General features: G+C 51.4%; 2 protein-coding genes across 9 annotated transcripts in view; both read right to left on the bottom strand.

Annotated features, from left to right (window-relative positions):
- Positions 1-8,253: 8,253 nt before the first annotated feature.
- Positions 8,254-10,723, bottom strand: TMEM89 (transmembrane protein 89). The gene is made up of 2 exons (XM_025455761.3): positions 8,859-10,723; positions 8,254-8,444 (listed from the first exon to the last, which is right to left on the bottom strand). Exons 1-2 carry the CDS (start codon positions 9,150-9,152, stop codon positions 8,259-8,261), a joined length of 480 nt encoding a protein of 159 aa, XP_025311546.1. The 5' UTR covers positions 9,153-10,723; the 3' UTR covers positions 8,254-8,258.
- Positions 10,724-10,873: 150 nt separating this feature from the next.
- Positions 10,874-17,562, bottom strand: part of LOC112665751 (cadherin EGF LAG seven-pass G-type receptor 3) — a 36,813-nt gene continuing 30,124 nt past the window's right edge. For 7 of the 8 annotated variants that reach the window (XM_025455760.2, XM_025455755.2, XM_025455759.3 and 4 more), the window contains 16 exons: positions 17,299-17,463; positions 17,066-17,218; positions 16,676-16,758; positions 16,444-16,591; positions 16,041-16,154; positions 15,816-15,893; positions 15,407-15,502; positions 15,211-15,317; positions 15,004-15,073; positions 13,713-13,805; positions 13,526-13,624; positions 12,970-13,062; positions 12,117-12,296; positions 11,873-11,927; positions 11,443-11,579; positions 10,874-11,205 (listed from right to left, as the gene is read on the bottom strand). In XM_025455760.2, coding sequence (XP_025311545.2) covers positions 11,191-11,205; positions 11,443-11,579; positions 11,873-11,927; positions 12,117-12,296; positions 12,970-13,062; positions 13,526-13,624; positions 13,713-13,805; positions 15,004-15,073; positions 15,211-15,317; positions 15,407-15,502; positions 15,816-15,893; positions 16,041-16,154; positions 16,444-16,591; positions 16,676-16,758; positions 17,066-17,218; positions 17,299-17,463 — 1,686 coding nt within the window. In that variant the 3' untranslated portion in view covers positions 10,874-11,190. The remainder of the gene's footprint in view (positions 11,206-11,442; positions 11,580-11,872; positions 11,928-12,116; positions 12,297-12,969; positions 13,063-13,525; positions 13,625-13,712; positions 13,806-15,003; positions 15,074-15,210; positions 15,318-15,406; positions 15,503-15,815; positions 15,894-16,040; positions 16,155-16,443; positions 16,592-16,675; positions 16,759-17,065; positions 17,219-17,298; positions 17,464-17,562) is intronic. The other variant, XM_025455756.2, reaches the window with a different exon arrangement.

Genomic DNA, 17,562 nt, shown 5'->3' with positions numbered 1-17,562 from the left:
TATTCAGGACACCACATGTTTAGTTGTTACATCTTCTTAGGCTTCTCTTGTCTATGACACAGCCTCCTCCAGTGACACCCACATTCTGTACCCTTCTGGCAGAGCTCCCCTGAAGAGTTCGCTGCATGCAATTCCTGTCCTCCCATTCTCTCCCAAATCCACTCCAGTCCAATCACTACATCACTCCTCCAAATCCACACCTGTTATGGTAACCGGTGAGCTCCATGTTGCTAAAGCCAATGCCTTCTTTACTTTCAGGTTCCCACACTACTATTCTTGTCCCGCCTCCTGGACACTCCTTCTTAGCTCCTCAGCTGGTTCTTCACCTCCCAATCTTAATAGAGAGCCCAGGGCTCAGTCCTGGCTACTTCTTCCTTTCCTGATAAAATCTACTCTTTGGTCAAATCACCCAGCCGCAGGGCTTCAGTGCTGTCTGTACAGACAATGGCTTCTCTATTCCCAGCATTTTTTCACTATCTCCCCCGGAGGGCCAACATTTCAATTAAACATGGCTAACACTGAACTCTTTACTCTTCCTTCCAAACCTCCCATAATTGCCTTCATCAGTAAATGACACCTCCATTAACCTAGTTGTTCAGACTAAAAATCTAGGAGACAACCTTGACTCCTCTTTCAAGAATCACACCCAGAGGGACGCCTGGATGGCTCAGCGGTTGAAGGCCTGCCTTTGGCTCAAGGTGTGATCCTGGATTCCCAGGTTCAAGTCCACATCAGGCTCCCTGCATGGAGCCTGCTTCTCCCTCTGCCTATGTCTCTGCCTCTCTCTGTGTGACTCTCATGAATGAATAAAAAAAATCTTTCAAAAAAAATAATTTCTATATCCAGTCTTCCTCATACCCATCCCCCATTCCCACTACTACCTTGGGATGAGAAGGGAAGGACAATGATACAACCAGGAAGTGCGTGATGTTGCAGAAGCCTGTGTTTCGAGAGGTTGGTCAAAAAAGGAAATGTTTATTATTAGCGGCAGCCATCGCAATGACTTGGCAAGAGTCTTTGATGATTCACTGATCATTGGAATTTACTTGGTAAATGGAATGAGGTGAAGTCAAAATATCCCTTTTCCCCCTAAATTGGAAACTGCATTTTCTAACAGCATTTCTTTATTTATTATTAAGTAATGTCCATGCCCAACGTGAGGCTTGAATTCATGACCCCAAGATCAAAAATTTGATACATTTGGTACATACTCTACCAACTGAGCCAGCCAGGTGTCCCGTCTCTATCCATATCCCCTTTATTACCCACCCCAGGGATTCTCAAACCTGTAACCAGATCCCTGTGGGCTGCCTGAGAAGGCTCTGGGACTCACCTTACTCTTCTCACTCAATATTTATTTGATATACTCACCAGTTTATTCTAGGCTTTTTTTTTCCATGTGTTTTCAAAATTTTATTAATTTTTTGAAAGATTTATTTATCTGAGAGCATGCATGTGCAAGAGTGTGAGCAGGGGAAGGGGCAGAGGGAGAGAGAATCCTGAAGCAGATTCTTCGCTGAGTGTGGAGCTTGATGCGGGGCTCAATCCCAGGATCCTGAGATTAGGACCTGAGCCAAAATCAAGAGTCAGCCGTTTAACTGACTGAGCCACCAAGCACCCCTGTTTTGTTTTTTTTTTTATTTTAGATTTATTTATTTATTTATTTATTTTAAAGATTTTATTTATTCATTCATGAGAGTCACACAGAGAGAGGCAGAGACATAGGCAGAGGGAGAAGCAGGCTCCATGCAGGGAGCCTGACATGGGACTCAATCCCGGGTCTCCAGGATCACGCCCTAGGCCAAAGGCAGGCGCTAAACCGCTGTGCCACCCAGGGATCCCCAAATTTTAGATTTAAGTTGTGCTAACATATACATAAAATTTAGTACCTTAACTATTATTAAGTGTACAACACGGGATCCCTGGGTGGCACAGCGGTTTAGCGCCTGCCTTTGGACCAGGGCGCGATCCTGGAGACCCGGGATCGAATCCCACGTCAGGCTCCCGGCATGGAGCCTGCTTCTCCCTCTGCCTATGTCTCTGCCCCTCTCTCTCTCTGTGTGTGTGTGACTATCATAAATAAATAAAAATTAAAAAAAAAAGTGTACAACTCAGTTACATTAATTACATTAAAAATACTGTGCCACCATTACCACTATTTCTAGAACTTCTAGAACTCATCATTCTAAATGGAAACTGTACCCATTAAGCAATAACTCACTATTTCCTCCTTCTTCCAACCTTGGATAATCTCAATTCTACTTTCTGTTTAAATGAACTTGGCTGCTTTAAATATCCCACTCATAAAAATGGGATTCATACAATATTTACTGTCAAAAGCAAGATGCCCAAAATGGAGTCATTTATGCTAAGCCCCAACCCACCAAACCAAACTTCTTGGATGTGTGTGCTCATGTTTTTCATCAGATTTGGGGGGAGGAGGTGACCGTTATTTATTCAAAAACTTTTTTTCTGCCCCTTTCTCACTTTCTTTTCTATTTGGAACTTCCACAATGCATATATTGCTGTGCTTGATGGTGTTCTACAGGATCTGCACATTTTTTTCTTTCTGATTCTCAGACTGGATATCTCGTCTTACTTTCAAGTTCACTGATCTTTTCTTCTGCCTGCTCCAGTGTATTGTTGAACACTTCTAGTTTTCCACTGCAGTTATCTTATAGTTTTTGGCTCCAGCATTCTTAGATCCATTTACAATTTTCTTTTTATTGATATTCTAATTTTATGCAGACATTGTTTTTCTGCTTTCTTTTTTTTTTTTTTAAGTTTTTATTTATTTATTCACAGGAGACACACAGAGAGAGAGGCAGAGACACAGGCAGAAGGAGAAGCAGGCTCTATGCAGGGAGCCCGATGTGGGACCTGACCCCGGGTCTCCAGGATCAGACCCTGCGCTGAAGGCAGCACTAAACCGCTGAGCCACCTGGGCTGCCCTGTCTGATTTCTTTTAGCTCTTTGTCCAGTTTCCTTTCACTGATAATATCACTGCCTGGGGGATACCTCAGTGGCTCAGTGGTTGAGCATCTGCCTTTGGCTCAGGGCCTGATCCCCATAGGTCCAATCGAGTCCCACATCGGGCTCCCTGCAGGGAGCCTGCTCCTCCCTCTGCCTATGTCTCTGCTTCTCTCCGTGTGTCTCTCATGAATGAAATAAACAATCTTAAAAAAAAAATTCCACTGCCTGGGCTTACTCAGGGGTGTTTCCTGTCAAGTTCCTTTTTTTTTTTTTCCTCTGTGAATGGGCCATACTTTTCCATTTCTTAGCATGTTTCATAATATTTTGTTAAGAACTAGACATTCTGAATATGAAATGTGGTAATTCTGGAGAGTGAGAACTCTTCAGTAATTTCTTTTTTTTTTTTTCTTCAGTAATTTCTGATTTCAGCTTGTGGAGAGGTGAAGCCATCTGTTTATGACCTCTCCATACTATTTTTACAAAGTGTATTTTCCTTGTTGTGTATAGAAACTGAAGTTTCTATTCTATTATCACTTGGTCAGCCAGTGATCTGACAAAGATTTCCTTAAGTGTCCTGCTCCCAGAAGGAAGGTGGGAATGGGGGTGGTGAAGTGAGGTCTACTTAAATCCCTTGCAGCTGGGAAGCTGCCTCAGCTTGTGGGGTTTGTTTTTTTTTTTTTTTTAATTTTTATTTATTTATGATAGTCACACACAGAGAGAGAGAGAGGCACAGACATAGGCAGAGGGAGAAGCAGGCTCCATGCACCGGGAGCCTGACGTGGGATTCGATCCCGGGTCTCCAAGATCACGCCCCGGGCCAAAGGCAGGCGATAAACCGCTGCGCCACCCAGGGATCCCAGCTTGTGGGGTTTGAAACAGGGAAATTCATTGAATTGAATTTCTCCATCAAGCTCTCCCTTGGATGCTGCAAGTGTTCAACCTAGACTTTAGAATTCCAAAAAAGCTGCTACACAATTTCTGCTAGGTCAATAGTTATTTTAATAGAGGGAAGGATTCCTGGGGAGTGCTACTCTATCATCTTTTGTGATGTCACATTGTGTTCTAAATTATTTATCAAGACAGTACTTTGTCAATCTAAAAGAAAAACCTGGTTTGATTAGATATGTATTCTAATCAATAATTTTGGGGAAAGTCCTTTTTTTGGACAGTTGGCTAAGAATTTCTAGCATCAAGTCTTGGTTCTGTTGTAATACTTTTTCTCTCAATCTTCCTGCCTCCTCTTGCATTTTACCATAAATAGCAAGAAGACCTAAGGCTGTATTTTCAACATTTTGCTTGGAGATCTCTTCTACCTAATGTCCAAGTTCATCATTTACAAGTTCTGCTTTCCACCCAACTGTTGGACACAATTCCACTAAGCTTTCTGCAGCTACTTAGCATTCTGCTTCCTCCTGGTCCCCAGTAACATGTCTCTTGTTTCCTTCTGAGCCCTCACTGGCAGCATTTTTAAGGTCCAGATTTCTGCTAATAGTTGAAGGATGTTTTGGCTTTTTCCATTATGTTCCTTACATTCTTCCAGCTTTTGCTCACTGCTCAATTCCGAAGCTGTTCCCACATTTTTAGAATTTGTTATGGTAGTACCTTGCTCTTGATACCAACATCTGTATTAATTTTCTATTGCTGTCACAACAAATTACCCAATGACTCAGAACACAAATGTATTGTCTCACAGTTCTGTAGGTTCAAAGTCCAACATGGATCTCATTAAGCTAAAATTGAGGCATCAGCAGAACTGTGTTTCTTTCTGGAGGTTCTAGGAGAGAATTTATGTCCCTGATCATTAGGGTTGTTGGCAGAATTTATTTATTTATTTTTTTAATTTTTATTTATTTATGATAGTCACACACACACACACACACACACACACACACACAGGCAGAGACATAGGCAGAGGGAGAAGCAGGCTCCATGCGCCGGGAGCCCGAGGTGGGATTCGATCCTGGGTCTCCAGGATCACGCCCTGGGCCAAAGGCAGGCGCCAAACCGCTGTGCCACCCAGGGATCCCCTGTTGGCAGAATTTAGATCCTAGTGGTTGTAGGGTCTGAGGTTCCTGTTTTTCTTTTTTTTTTAATAAAGATTTTATTTATTTATTTGACAGAGAGAGTGAGCAAACAAGCAGGGGAAGAGGTAGGCAGAGAGAGAGAGAGAAGCGGGCTCCCTGAGGAGCAGGGAGCCTGATGCGGAGCCCGATCCCAGGATCCTAGGATCATGACTTGAGCAGAAGGCAGATGCTCAAGCAACTGAGCCATCCAGGCACCCCAGGTTCCTGTTTTTCTTACTATCTCCAAGGGGTCGTCCCAGCTTCCAGAGGTCACCTGAATTCCTTGGATTTTTGGATGGTGGAAGATCCCTTCCCCCATCTTCAAAACCAGAAACAGAGGATCAAATACCTTTCATAATTTAAATCTGACCAACTCATTTGCCCTCTTCATCACTTTTAAGGACTCATGTGATTACATTGGGCCTAGCAAAATAATCCAGAATAATCTACCTTAAGGTCTTTAACCTTAATTACATCTGCCAAGTTCTTTTTGCCATGTTCTGTAACCACAGATTCCATGGCCATCTTGAGGGGCCATTATTCTGCCCACCAAACCCTCACCAGGAGGTATCAGCCCCTCCGCCTCCCTAGCCTGCTCCTTAGTCTCCAGAGCTTCTTCGTCCCCTGAAATTCTGACCATCGCCTAGTTCATAGACAAGGCCAAGTTCTGCCCCCACCCCCTCCACTAGGCTTGTCATTCTGACTGGAACACTCTCTCCTACTCTAGTCACCTCACTTTTCTTCAGGTGCCAGCAGTCAGCCCACCTCTGCTCCACCCTGACTAGGCCAGCACAACTCTCTGTAGAGTGACTGCTTTTTTTGAATTGGTTTCACCGTCACCGCCATTACTGCCACCTTCCCATTTGTGAGTGGGTAAGGGAGGAGCCCCTTCTGTTCTGTACATCAGTGCATCCAGTATCCACAATAGAACTAGCAAACGGTGCTTCTGAACCTTCAGAATGTAGAAGTGGGTCTAGCAAGAAGCTGATGAATCCTAAGCTTCAATGGCCTTCTCTTCCGGGCCTTGGGAAGACCCCCAGTAGTGTGTCCATAAGGGCAAGCCTTTCTTTTTTTAAAGATTTTATTTATTTATTTATTTATTTATTTATTTATTTATTTATTTATTTATTATTTATTTGAGACAGAGAGAGAGCACAGCAGGGAGGAGGGTCAGAGTCAGAGGGAGAAGCAGACCTCCTACTGAGCACGGAGCCTGATGCAGGGCTCCATCCCAGGACCTAGAGATTATGACCTGTGCTGAAAGCAGATGCTTAACTGACTGAGCCACCCAGGGGCCCCCCGAATCATTCTATCCATGGGTATTTCCTTTGGAACTGCTGGTAGACCTTGTAGAACTCTCTGGACCTTCTGTTTCCGGTGGGGTTTTTTTTCTTTTTTTAACTCACAAAATGAAGATATTCTAACAGCATTCAGTTAGAACCTCTTTCCTTTTCCAGTCAATCCCTCTACCCTACTCCTCCTCTTTTAGGGAGCATTAAAGGGGTTATAACAGTTTGGATGGTTAGCCAAGAGGAAGGTGGGTTGGGGGTTGTCCCAGGTTGAGTTCTCTGGGACACGGACTCAAAGAGGGAGATTAGGATGTTTACCAAGGAGTCAAGATCGGTATCTGAGGGAGGGAGAGAAAGGGTTAGGCCAAGGGCAAAAACTAGCTATGATGAGGCCTTTCTGCAGCTAAGGCAGACCTATCTGCCGGCAGCAGCAGGCTTTCCCGCTGAGGGACCTGGGTGGCACAGTGCTAAGCCTACCTCAGGGACACACTTGGTTTGGGTTCAGAGGGACCCAATGTGGTTCACCCCACTCCTGTGTGTGGTTACTTTATTGTTCCTTCCCTGGTACAGGAGGCCTCCAGGAACCTCCTGCCAGGTTAGAGCTTCTGGTCAGAATAGATATACAGGGTCCCATTGCATTTAGAACCTGCCCCCACAATGCCCCGTGCTAGAAAATTGTGGGCCATACAAAGAAAACAAGTTTTGAAAGGTCTGTGGAGCCAGAAGTCCATCTTTGGCAAATTCTTCCAAGTTACACAGTTTCTATATGAAGGTAAGTTGATGACAGTTTTCAAAATTCGAAAACCATCTAGACCATTGATGGGACATCATCAAAAACAGGTTAGGAGAGGAATTCTCTAAACTACCAAAAAAATTTTTTTTTAAGATTTTATTTACTCATGAGAGACACAGAGAGATAGAGGCAGGCAGAGGGAGAAGCAGGCTCCATGCAGGGAGCCCAATGTGGGACTCAGTCCCAGGACCGCAGGATCACACCCTGAGCCAAAGACAGACACTCAACCTAAACTACCAAAAATTAAAATACAAGTTTCAACCAACCATGTTAGAAGGAAGACTGAATTATTTTTCTCTTTTCTGTATAGAGAATACATCCCCATATGACAAACTCCTCATCCTATATAGAGGTTGTCAGAATCAGCAGCCAGGGAGTGCAGGAGGACTTGCATTACAGAAATGGGTCAGGATGTCACCATAAGCACATTACTGGTCTGGATTTTGCATTGTAGGGTCAACTCTTTGACATTTGTAATCTCTTGTTTCTTTCCTCATGTGAATGCATGTTTCTATTTTTTAATTCGTAATTTTATATTCTTTTTCTAAAACAGACTTTAAATACATATGGGCCTCAGTACCTACTCAACTTGGGTTTTCTGCAGTAGAAGAAAGGGAAAAAGGGAGTGAAGTTCAGCCCTCCCTCCACTTCCAAAGGCCTTAGGGCAAGGGCCACTCAGATGCCAGAGCATGTTTGAGGCTGCCACAAAGATAAAAGCGGCCAGGGTTCAGCCTCCACCCCACCTACCCAACCCCGACCCCTGCATCACCTACACAGAGCCCTCAGTGACTCAGCTAGGTTGTCCCCTCCGCTCCATGGACTACCCCATTCTGCCCTGATGGTCAAGTCTTGTTCCACCACACTGGGGCCCGTGAGGAGCTCCAGAGAGACAGTTGCATTTGTGAGTGAAGAGGGGTCTATTTCTTGGTGGGGGCAACGGAGCAGTATGAGCCAGTACCACCTATCTACCCACCCATCCTGGGCACAGAGACCTCAGGTCCGCTGGCTGCAGTAGAAAGGGGACACAGGGTCTAGGAAGGCCTGGAGAAGACGCACACACACACGGGCCTGAGCTTGGTCCAGAGCCTCAGGCTATCCCAACCCCAACTGGCCACCAGGCAAAGAGAGGCATACGTTGGGTCACCCAGTCTGGGTGGGACACTCCTTTATTTGGGTCTTCTGTTGGTTGGATATACGCTGCAGGTGGCCCTCAATATGGAGCAGGAGGGCATCTAACATGTGCAGGACCCCACGGAGCAGGGCACGGTCTGAGATTGGGGCCCGCCGCTTCCAGGGTCCAGAGGGGTTAGTAGTCACCTGTGGATGCTGAGGATAGGACCAAGAGGCAGGAGTGAGAGCAGAGGGACAGGATGGGGGGGTATAGTAAGGAGCAGCCATGGGACCAGGGAGAAGGGCATAGGAAGGGAGTTGGTGAGGAAGGGTGACCAGGGGTCTGCTGGAGGCTAGGGTGGTCATGGGGGCCAAGGGGGCTGGACAAGGAACAGGGACATTAAAGGGGTAGATAGATAGGAGCAGAGTACTGGCCACAGGGAATGGTCAGGGGTTGATGAGTGTGGACAGAGATAGGGACCACAGGGTGTGAGTGGTGGGGAGACAGATGGAGGCACGGGTGGGAGGATGGGGTAGGAGGTAGAGAGGGGAAGAGGGGTGGAAGACATGAGCTCACTGAGTCTAAGTGGAGGTAGGAGGCTGTGGAGGACAGAGCAGTCCTCTGCTCACCTCGAGCTTGGCAGCCTGGGAGCGCCGCCGCTGCAGCACGGCCCGGCTGATCATCAGCATCATGGTAGTGGTGATTGTGACCCCAGCCACAGGGTAGATGCGGTTCATTCCCATGCCCATCCAGTGGCCAGGACAGCCCAGGCTGCTCCCACAACCATCCAGGGTATTTGGCTGGCACCCCCAAGGGTGCAGGTCCAGCCCCACCTGGTACCAGAGGGGCCGTGTCCAGGTGAGGGAGGGGGCTGGCATGGCCAGCAAGGGCAGCAGTAGCAGGAAGGACGGTGTGAGCAGCATGGCTGTGCCAAGTGCCTGGGTAGAACCCGGGCGCCTGGCAACGGGCAAACACCCCTCCCCCAGCAGCAGGCAGCAAGTTCCAGCTGGGCCCACGGCCTCTCAGGAGGGGCAGCCTGGCCAGAAAGCACAGCAGGAGGGAAGGGGAGCTTCCAGGGCTGGGGGGCAGGTGCACTGGGTAGGCTTGAGTCCTGGGTGCCAATCTCTGAGCCAGCCCGGGTCTGAAGGGATACCTTCTTCCCCCTACCTCCTCCTCCTCATCTAGCCTTCGATCCCTAAAATCCTAACACTTCACAGTTCCTAAGGCTGCTGTCCAGCACAAAGCTGGCCCCCAAAGCCCAGCCTACCCTACAGTACAAATTCCAGCAGGATGAGCCCTCGGAAGTATGGGGCCCCCACACACTCTGAGTAAAGCCTGCAGGCTCACCCTGGCCTGGGAAGTCCTGTGTCCTGCATCCTCCCTCCATCTGGCCTCACACAGGCCCCAGTGGCCTCCCTGGTGTTCCTGAACATATTTGCAGTTCATTTTGGCAGGACATGGTCCTCTACTCCTCCACTCCCCACGGCTGGTGTTTCAGTTGTGTGACCTACTCCCTCAGCTTCCCTCCCATGACCACGATGGGCAATAGAGTCTGTCCTTCCTTTCTCTCTCTCTCTCTCTCTCTCTCTCTCTCTCTCTCGTGTATGACCCAGTTTTTTCTTCAAAGCAGTTCTGTCCGCAATTTCTTAGTTGAGGTCTGCCCTCCAGTCTAGCACATGAGCTTTACTCACCCAATATTTGCCAAGCACACCACACACCACCGTTGCTGGTGCTGGGCCATGGCGTGTCAGAGTAGATAAAAAGCCCTGATTTCCTGAGCTGTGGTTCTGGGGGGTGGGGCAGATGATTCATGAACACAGAGCAGGCTGCCGCCACTGCAGAATACGATAAACACTGAGCTGGACAAGGGGCATCCGGGTGACTTGAAGGACAGAGCAGCCTCTGTCCACTAGCCCAGCACACAGCTGAGCACCTGGTCAGTACCTGGGGGACAGCAGAGCTTGCACATCCCGAGCGGGTGACGTGAGCAAAGCCTTGCCACAAGCGTTCCATGGCACTGACTCGTTTCATACTCACTGAGCACCCACAAAGTGGGTACAGTCACATTCGCACTGTACTGCCGAGGAGACACTGAGGCCCAGGAAGATTCTAGTCTCCTGCTCCCAATCACTCAGAGCATCAGCTGGCCCGAAGGAAGGCCCACTGCTGCCCACTGGGCGACATGCCCGGATGCTGGCCTTTTGTGGTAGAAAGCAGCACATGCTTCTTGGCTGACAGTGACCTGCAGAGCCCAAGTGGTCTAAGGATGTGAACAGGCCTTTTCCCAAGTATATCAATCCTGTCAGTTCTTACTTCTCAACACAGACCAGCAGCACCTGTGAACATTATGCTTTTCCAGCTGGTTGCTCAGGTGTTCACTCCACATCCTCCAGGGGCTACACTCACCAGACCATTCCTAAGAAGCAGCTCTGATTCCATGGTCTTCCAACTGAAGAAACAGGCCCCAAGGGTTGTGCATAGCTGGAGAGCTTGAACCTGGGGTGCCCCCAACCCTTGGCCTGGGCTCCATAACTCTCCCTTGGGCTCTCTATTCTCTTACCTGACTCTGCCCTCCCCAAAACTTCCCCCCAATTTCTGACTTCAGCCTCCACTTTGGGGCATAAGAAGGGTCAGGAGCCAGGGCTGTTGATCACTGCCCACTCCACCAAGGCATAGCAGAGCCCAGTGGTAGGCAAACAGGTTTTTATTTCTGGGGCTAAAAACATGCATCTTCCCCCCACCCAGCCAGTGCTGGTCTGACTCCAGTGCCCAATCCCAGGCCCAAGCCTATAGCACTGAACTTGGGAGTCCCAAAACCTCCATCCCTGAGTTGTATGTATGTGTATATACGGAGAGGACTCCTGGGTGACATCTGGAGGCAGCCCAAGGGTAGGGACGTTCTCACAAGTGCCTGGTCACAACCTCCAGAGGTGAGTAGTCTCAGTCTGGGCAGCAGCGTGGTCAGAGTTTGGTCATCTGAGTAGGCAAGGATGGGAGGCTCCAGTCACTTTCCAAAAACACATACCTGCCCCTTCCCCCAGGACAGCAACTCCTGCTCCCGGGAGCAGCTTTAGCTGCATGTGGGAAGGGAAGGCGGTGGGTCCACTGGGGGCAGAGCCATTCAGGAAGGGCGGACTTCCCTGAGGTGGGGGTCAGGGTAGGGATAAGCAATAGGCAAACAAAAAGAGCTCTGTGAGCCAGAGGCCAGCTCACCAAAACAGGGTTGGCAGGGCTGGACTTCGGGTGTTGGAGAGCAAAGAGGACAGCATCATGGACAGAGGCAAAGAGATGCTGCTTAGTGATAGATGCATCGAAGAAGTGCCCGGCCTCAAGCTGAGTGACCACAGGAGCTGCAGGCAGGAAGGAAGTCTCCTCTGACTCACAGAATCACCAGGAACACCAACCCCAATCACCAGAATACCCTGACCCATTTCACCTATGACCTATACTCCTGGGGTTGCAACTAAACCTCTAGTCCCTCTTGACCCCCTGCCTCCCCTGCCTCCCTTGACCCCCTGCCTCCCAAGACACCTCTGAGCTCTAGTTTCAGAGAAAGACTTTTCCTTGTGCTGCATGGCAGGCTCCTTGGCTGGGAGAGCCCCATTCCCCTCCCAGACCACTCGTGCTGTCCCCAAGCACGCACTGTGGCAGGCAGCCAGGTACACCTCCACCTCGATCTCTCGGAAGTCGCGGAAAATCTGCAGCAGAAAAGGGGGCCAGATTCAGAGAGAGGCTCCAGGGCTCTGAGGAAGGACTCAGGCAGGTTGTGGGAGAGGGAGTTTTGAGGGGGAGTTCAGACGGTTCTTGGGTCCAGTTACAGGGTCAAGAGGACTGGGGGGCCTGGTCCTCTCCCAGGGCTCTGCTGAAGGGTGCTCCTAGCCCCTTACATTCTTCAGGCTCTTGATGCACACAGTGTCCACAAAGGAGAGGGCACTCAGGTCCAGGACAAGGCTGTGGAAGTGCGGCTGAGGCAGGCCCAGGGCCTTCAGTGTGGACCCATTTGAGGCCTTAGTATCTTCTTGACCACCAGCTGCTATATCCTCTACCTCATTCCCTGTGCTCGCCTGCTGGGAAACCAGACACACTGCAAAGGCTGCACATGAAGGAGTGATGGCAAGGAACACACACGGACATGCAAGGGACACATGGGGTCAGTTGTGGGAGCATGCATGTAAATACCCACATATATGGGACATGCACGGACACATGGGAATGCACAGGAGAGGAAGCTCAGACTCAGGGAGCACGCACAGATGTGCATATACTGCTCTGTTACCTCCCAGGCCCAGGCCTAGGGACCGAGGGAGGGAAGTGGGCAAATGTGCCCCAACCTTAGCCAGCCAATGTGGAGTGAATAGGGGGCTCAGGGACACACGTGCACACACAGACACCTTGGCACCCAGCCTGGGTCCCTAATTGGGCTTGGCACACCCTCTGATCCCATATTTTTCCCCATACCCCCAATCCCTTCCCTCTACCCATGAACACAGACTGTGAGGTCTCATGGACTCTACAAATTCAAGGTCTTTGGATGGCAGATCAGAGAACCACAAGCAGAATCTATGGCAGATCACCAGGCTTCTCCCCATGGGGCATCAGTTCCATCACCCCCACTCCTACCATTGGTACAACCAGCTTGAAGCCCCAGCGGGTAAGTCCATGGCTTTCCTCTCAGGACATGCATGATACACCCACATTTCTGCAGCTCCTGGCTGGCCCCTCTCCCACCTCCAGCCTCACCTGGGCCTTAGAGTCCTCCACATTGTTGCTTTCCATGTCTCTGACGCTGGTGTTAACATGGATGGAAACAGAAGTCCCCTCAGAGGCTGCAGTCTAGGCCAGGGAGAAGGGAGACAGGAAAGAGCTGTTTCAGCTGTCATATGGCAGCCAGGCCAGGCAAGTCTGGTGTCACCCCCAGGCTTTGGGCAGGTAGGCAGGCCAGGAACTAAACCTTGGAACCCAAGGCCACCAGGCTGAATACAGTAGGGTTTGACTGGCTCCTGGAGCAGCCAAAAATGGAAAAGGACTGTGGTGGTCCATGCTGTCACTGGCTGGCAGTGTGTGTGTGTGTGTGTGTGTGTGTGTGTGTGTGCGCGTGAAACAAAACTTTGCCCAAAACACTAACCTGCCAGGGGAGCAAAGCAGGGGCCCTGGGGACATCAGGGAAAAAGGAAGGGTGAGTGAGGCTAAGAACTCAGGAGCCCAGGAGCCCAGGAGCCCACGGGCCCAGGAAAAAGGCCATGTGGGTTCAGCAGCAGGACGGGGGCAGGAGTCCCCAGCTCAAAGGGGCCCCTGCCTGTTTCTGGAGAGTCTTCTGCAGTCGCTTCAGCTTTTGCTCCTTCTTCCTGAGCCGCTTCTTCTTCTGGGACATGAGGTGATCGACGTCTATACCACACTAGAAGCAAATGCAAGGGAAGGGGATGTGGACACTTTGGGGACACAAGGGGCCTTCTGATGCTCACCCTGGGGACCCCAGGACTTACCCTCTGCTTCAGCGCATCACTGTAGAGCTCAGCATTAGCAAAATACATGGTGGCTGATGAGCGGAAGACCTTCACACCTGGGACCTCCCTGGCCTGGGGATGGGCAAGTGTTGGGGTGCCTGAGCCCCTACTTTCCCAGTTGTATCCTATTCTGTTTTCCTCCCTTGTGCAGCCTGAGCCCCCATCACCAGGGCTCTGCTCACCAGCCAGCATGGGCCCAGCCTGCAACCCCTGCCCTCCCGAGATCGTGGGCCAGAAAGAAGTTTGGCCATGTCACCCTAACTCCTTATCCTCCTCCCCACTCCCCACCCTCGGCTACCCAGGCCTCAGCCAGGCCTGTCAAAGCTTCCCCCAGGGCATCCTGCATCTTCCCTTCCCATATCCCTTCCCTTCTGCCAATACCCAGGCCAGGCTCTCAGGCCTCCTCTTGGGTTTCCACCCCCCACCCTGTGGTCTGTTTGCTACATTGCGCACAGAGGAACGCTCCCCAGCTCCCACTCCATCCAGGGCATAGCCCAGGTCTCTGCTCAGCACTTGGGCCTGCACAAAGCAGCTCCCATCTCCCTTTTTTTTTTTTTTTTTTTTTAGATTTTTATTTATTTATTCATGAGACATACACACACACACACACACACACACAGAGGCAGAGACACACACAGAGGGAGAAGCAAGCTCCACGCAGGGAGCCTGATGTGGGACTCGATCCTGGGACCCCAGGATCACGCCCTGAGCTGAAGGCAGATGCTCAACAATTAAGCCACCCAGGCATCCCCCATCTCCCTTTCTGTCCAGCTGAGCTGCTCCCCCTCTTGCCCTCCCCTTGTTCTGATTATACTGTACTCAGGCTCCAAGGTTCCATGTCAGCAGGAATAGGCTTGTTCTATTCCAGAACCCCACTATTAGCCCTGAACCTTCTCAGGAGGTAAACAAATGTTAGAGATGTAGGAACTCCATTGGTCAGATCAGGCAACAGCCTCCCCAACATCCTGGTGTCCCGGGCTCCTGCCCCCCAGCATTCCTGCCCCAAGGCTGCTCTGCAAGAGAAGGCTTGGACTGCTAGCTTCAAGTCAGATTCCTCTCCATGCTCCCCAGCACCTCTATCCACTCCTCCTCTGTCCCTTTATAGCTCTGAGGAGGGTCACAGCCCCAAATTCTTCCCTTGAAGTTCCCAGGACCAAAGCACACTCAGCCCCCAGGGTCTTTGCAAAGTGCAGAAAGGACCAACAGAGGACCCATTGTGCCTCCATCCCACCCCGCCAGGCCTTCCTCTTGCTTAGCCTCTGCCACCCACCTCTGAGTACTCGGCCACATCTTGGTAAATATCCGTGTCTGTCACTTGCCCCAAGACAGAGTAGTGGGGCCTGTGAAGGAGAGTGTGTGAGAAGGGGGCATTGAGGGAGCCAAGCGTTACCACCAAGATGCAGGAAAGCTGGAGGGAGCCAGTGTAGCCCTCACCCTCTCACCGAATGGGATGAGGGGACCAGAAGGGGAGACTCACAGCTGCGTGCGGACCACCACAAGCAGGAGAGAGAAGACCACTGCAACTGCCAGGCCAATGTCCAAGTTCAGCAGGATGGTGGCCACAAAGGTCACCAGCCAGATGAGCTAAAAGTAGGACAATGGTCAACAGGCTCTAGATGGGGCCTTGGGGCTGCAGGCCCCTAACCCCACCCCTGGGCTCCCAGACCTCTCACCAGATCCATCCGATTCGACTTCCAGAGGGAAGGTATGTCGGTGAACTGCATCAACATGCCCTTCAAGTTCACGATAATGGCAGCTGCCAGGACTGCCTAGGTGAGAGGAGAGAGTGTCACCATGGGCTGCTGAGAGATGCCCAGATGCTAACAAGCCTGACCACCTGGGCAGGAGCCAGACTGATGCTGGCATAACCCCACCTGATGCTAACTGCCACCCCTGGACAAAACAACTCGGATCTGAAGCTGAAGGGTTCTAATCCCTGACCCCAAATCTCACCCTAAAGAGCTCAACCTTGAAAAATAGGTCATGACCTTGTATCCCTGCCCCTCACCTAGGACCTAATTGACCTGAGCCCCTGGTCTGGCCAAGTCCCTCAAGCCTGGCTGGGTGGGTGTGGCAGCTCACCTTGGGCAGGTCTCTGAAGAGTTCCCCAAGTTTGACGATGATAATGAGGATGAAGAGAGAGGAGACGGCTCCAGCCACCTTTGGGGGGGAGGAGGCGGAGTAACCAGAAGGGTGGGATGGAGGGTAGGAGAGTAGAAGTGGAGGGAGCAACGGGGTGGGATCGCCCAGCCAAAGCAGTGTGTGTGTGCGCATGCGCACGGATGCACACCCATGCCCGAAGCCCACCTGTGTGTTGCCTCCGGCGCCCTCCTGTACCAGGCTGCGGGACATGGAACAGCTCACGGGGAAGCATTGGAAGATGCCCCCAATGAGATTACTGAGGCCGAGAGCCACCAGCTCCTGGTGGAGAAAAATGCAGGTGTCTAGTGCCTGGTCTCTGCCCTCCCAAGTGCCTCCCCTAGGCCACTATGCCTAGGCCTAGGTGTCCCCAACTTCCATCCTCACTCAACAGTCTCCTGATCTGGCTGCTGCTGCCCCAAATGCCCTGAACTCCCACCCTCAGTGCCCCACATGGCCCCAGCACATCTGTTTGCTGCCTCCCCACATCCCACCTGATACTCCATACACCCCCGCTCCCAGCCCCTGGGGTCACTGTACACTCAGCTACCCCTGTACCCCACTGCCAGACCTGGTTGCTGTCCACCCGGTAGCCGTGCCTCAGAGCGAAGATCTTCCCCAGAGAGATGGCAATGGCAAAACCAACCACAGCGATGGTGAAGGCATATCCCACCAGGCTGGCGAACAGCTGGGGATTGGGGGCTGCTGGGGGCACCAGCCTGTGAGAGGCATCTGTGAGGCCAAAGGAGGGTGTTTGCCTTGGCCACCCAATCCTCCCTGACTGGACAGGGGCCAGAGCTCACCCTGCAGGGATGTTGCCCACGATATCCACCCCAAATCTGTGCTTCAGGCCCACGCCGTAGGAGATGGCTGTGGCCCCAATGAGCTAGGGAGAGAGGACAGAGTCAGGGGAGGGGTTTGGCATTGTCAAGGGGGTAGAGGGATGCCGGAAGCAGAGCCTTCAGGGGGTGGGTGGTGTAGCAGAGGACAGGGGTAAGACACACAACTGTTTGGGGAAAGTAGAGATGCTATCAAGGTCCGGAAGGTGCCAGCATGGGATCTTCCTGCTGTGGTCAACCCCAGGAACTCTCCCTGGTGCCCGCCCATTCCAGCTGGTCATGAAGTCTGGGGGGCATCTGCCAGCAAGCACCTCCCCCACCTTCCCTGACCCTCCTGCCCCGAAGAATCCAAACCGTCAGCAGTTCCCCGGGGATCGGCAGGGGTAGACGTCGGTGCAATTTGTCATTCAGGAGTTTCACCAGCACAAGCACCACACCGGCCACCACCGCGGTGACCACCGTGCCCACCACACTCTGGGGCAGTTTTGAGCAGACCTCCAGCACTGTCTGGGGGGGGGGCAGGGTCACGGGTGGCACTGGAGGTTGTGGGGCGCGCCCCGCTGGCTCCTCCTCCCACCTTCACTCACATAGATGAGGGACAGTGGCCCAGAGCGGCTGCTCAGTTGGAGGCCAAAAACATACTTGAGCTGGGAGACGAAGACCTGCACAGACGCAGCTGTGGTATAGCCTCGGACCAGGGGCTCTGACAGGTAGGTGACCACAAAGCCGAAGCGGACCAGGCCCAGCCCTACCTGTGGGGTGACCAGGGGACGTCAGGGGAGAGACAAGGGTTGTCAGGGTGGCTACAGCAGAGCCCAGGGCGGGTGGGAGCAGCCAGAGTGATGAGGAAG

The sequence above is a fragment of the Canis lupus genome, chromosome 20, assembly GCF_003254725.2.
Source record: "Canis lupus dingo isolate Sandy chromosome 20, ASM325472v2, whole genome shotgun sequence".
Taxonomy (NCBI): Eukaryota; Metazoa; Chordata; class Mammalia; order Carnivora; family Canidae; genus Canis; species Canis lupus.
The sequence above is the reverse complement of the archived record's forward strand: the minus strand, read 5'-3'. Positions and strand labels throughout refer to the sequence as shown.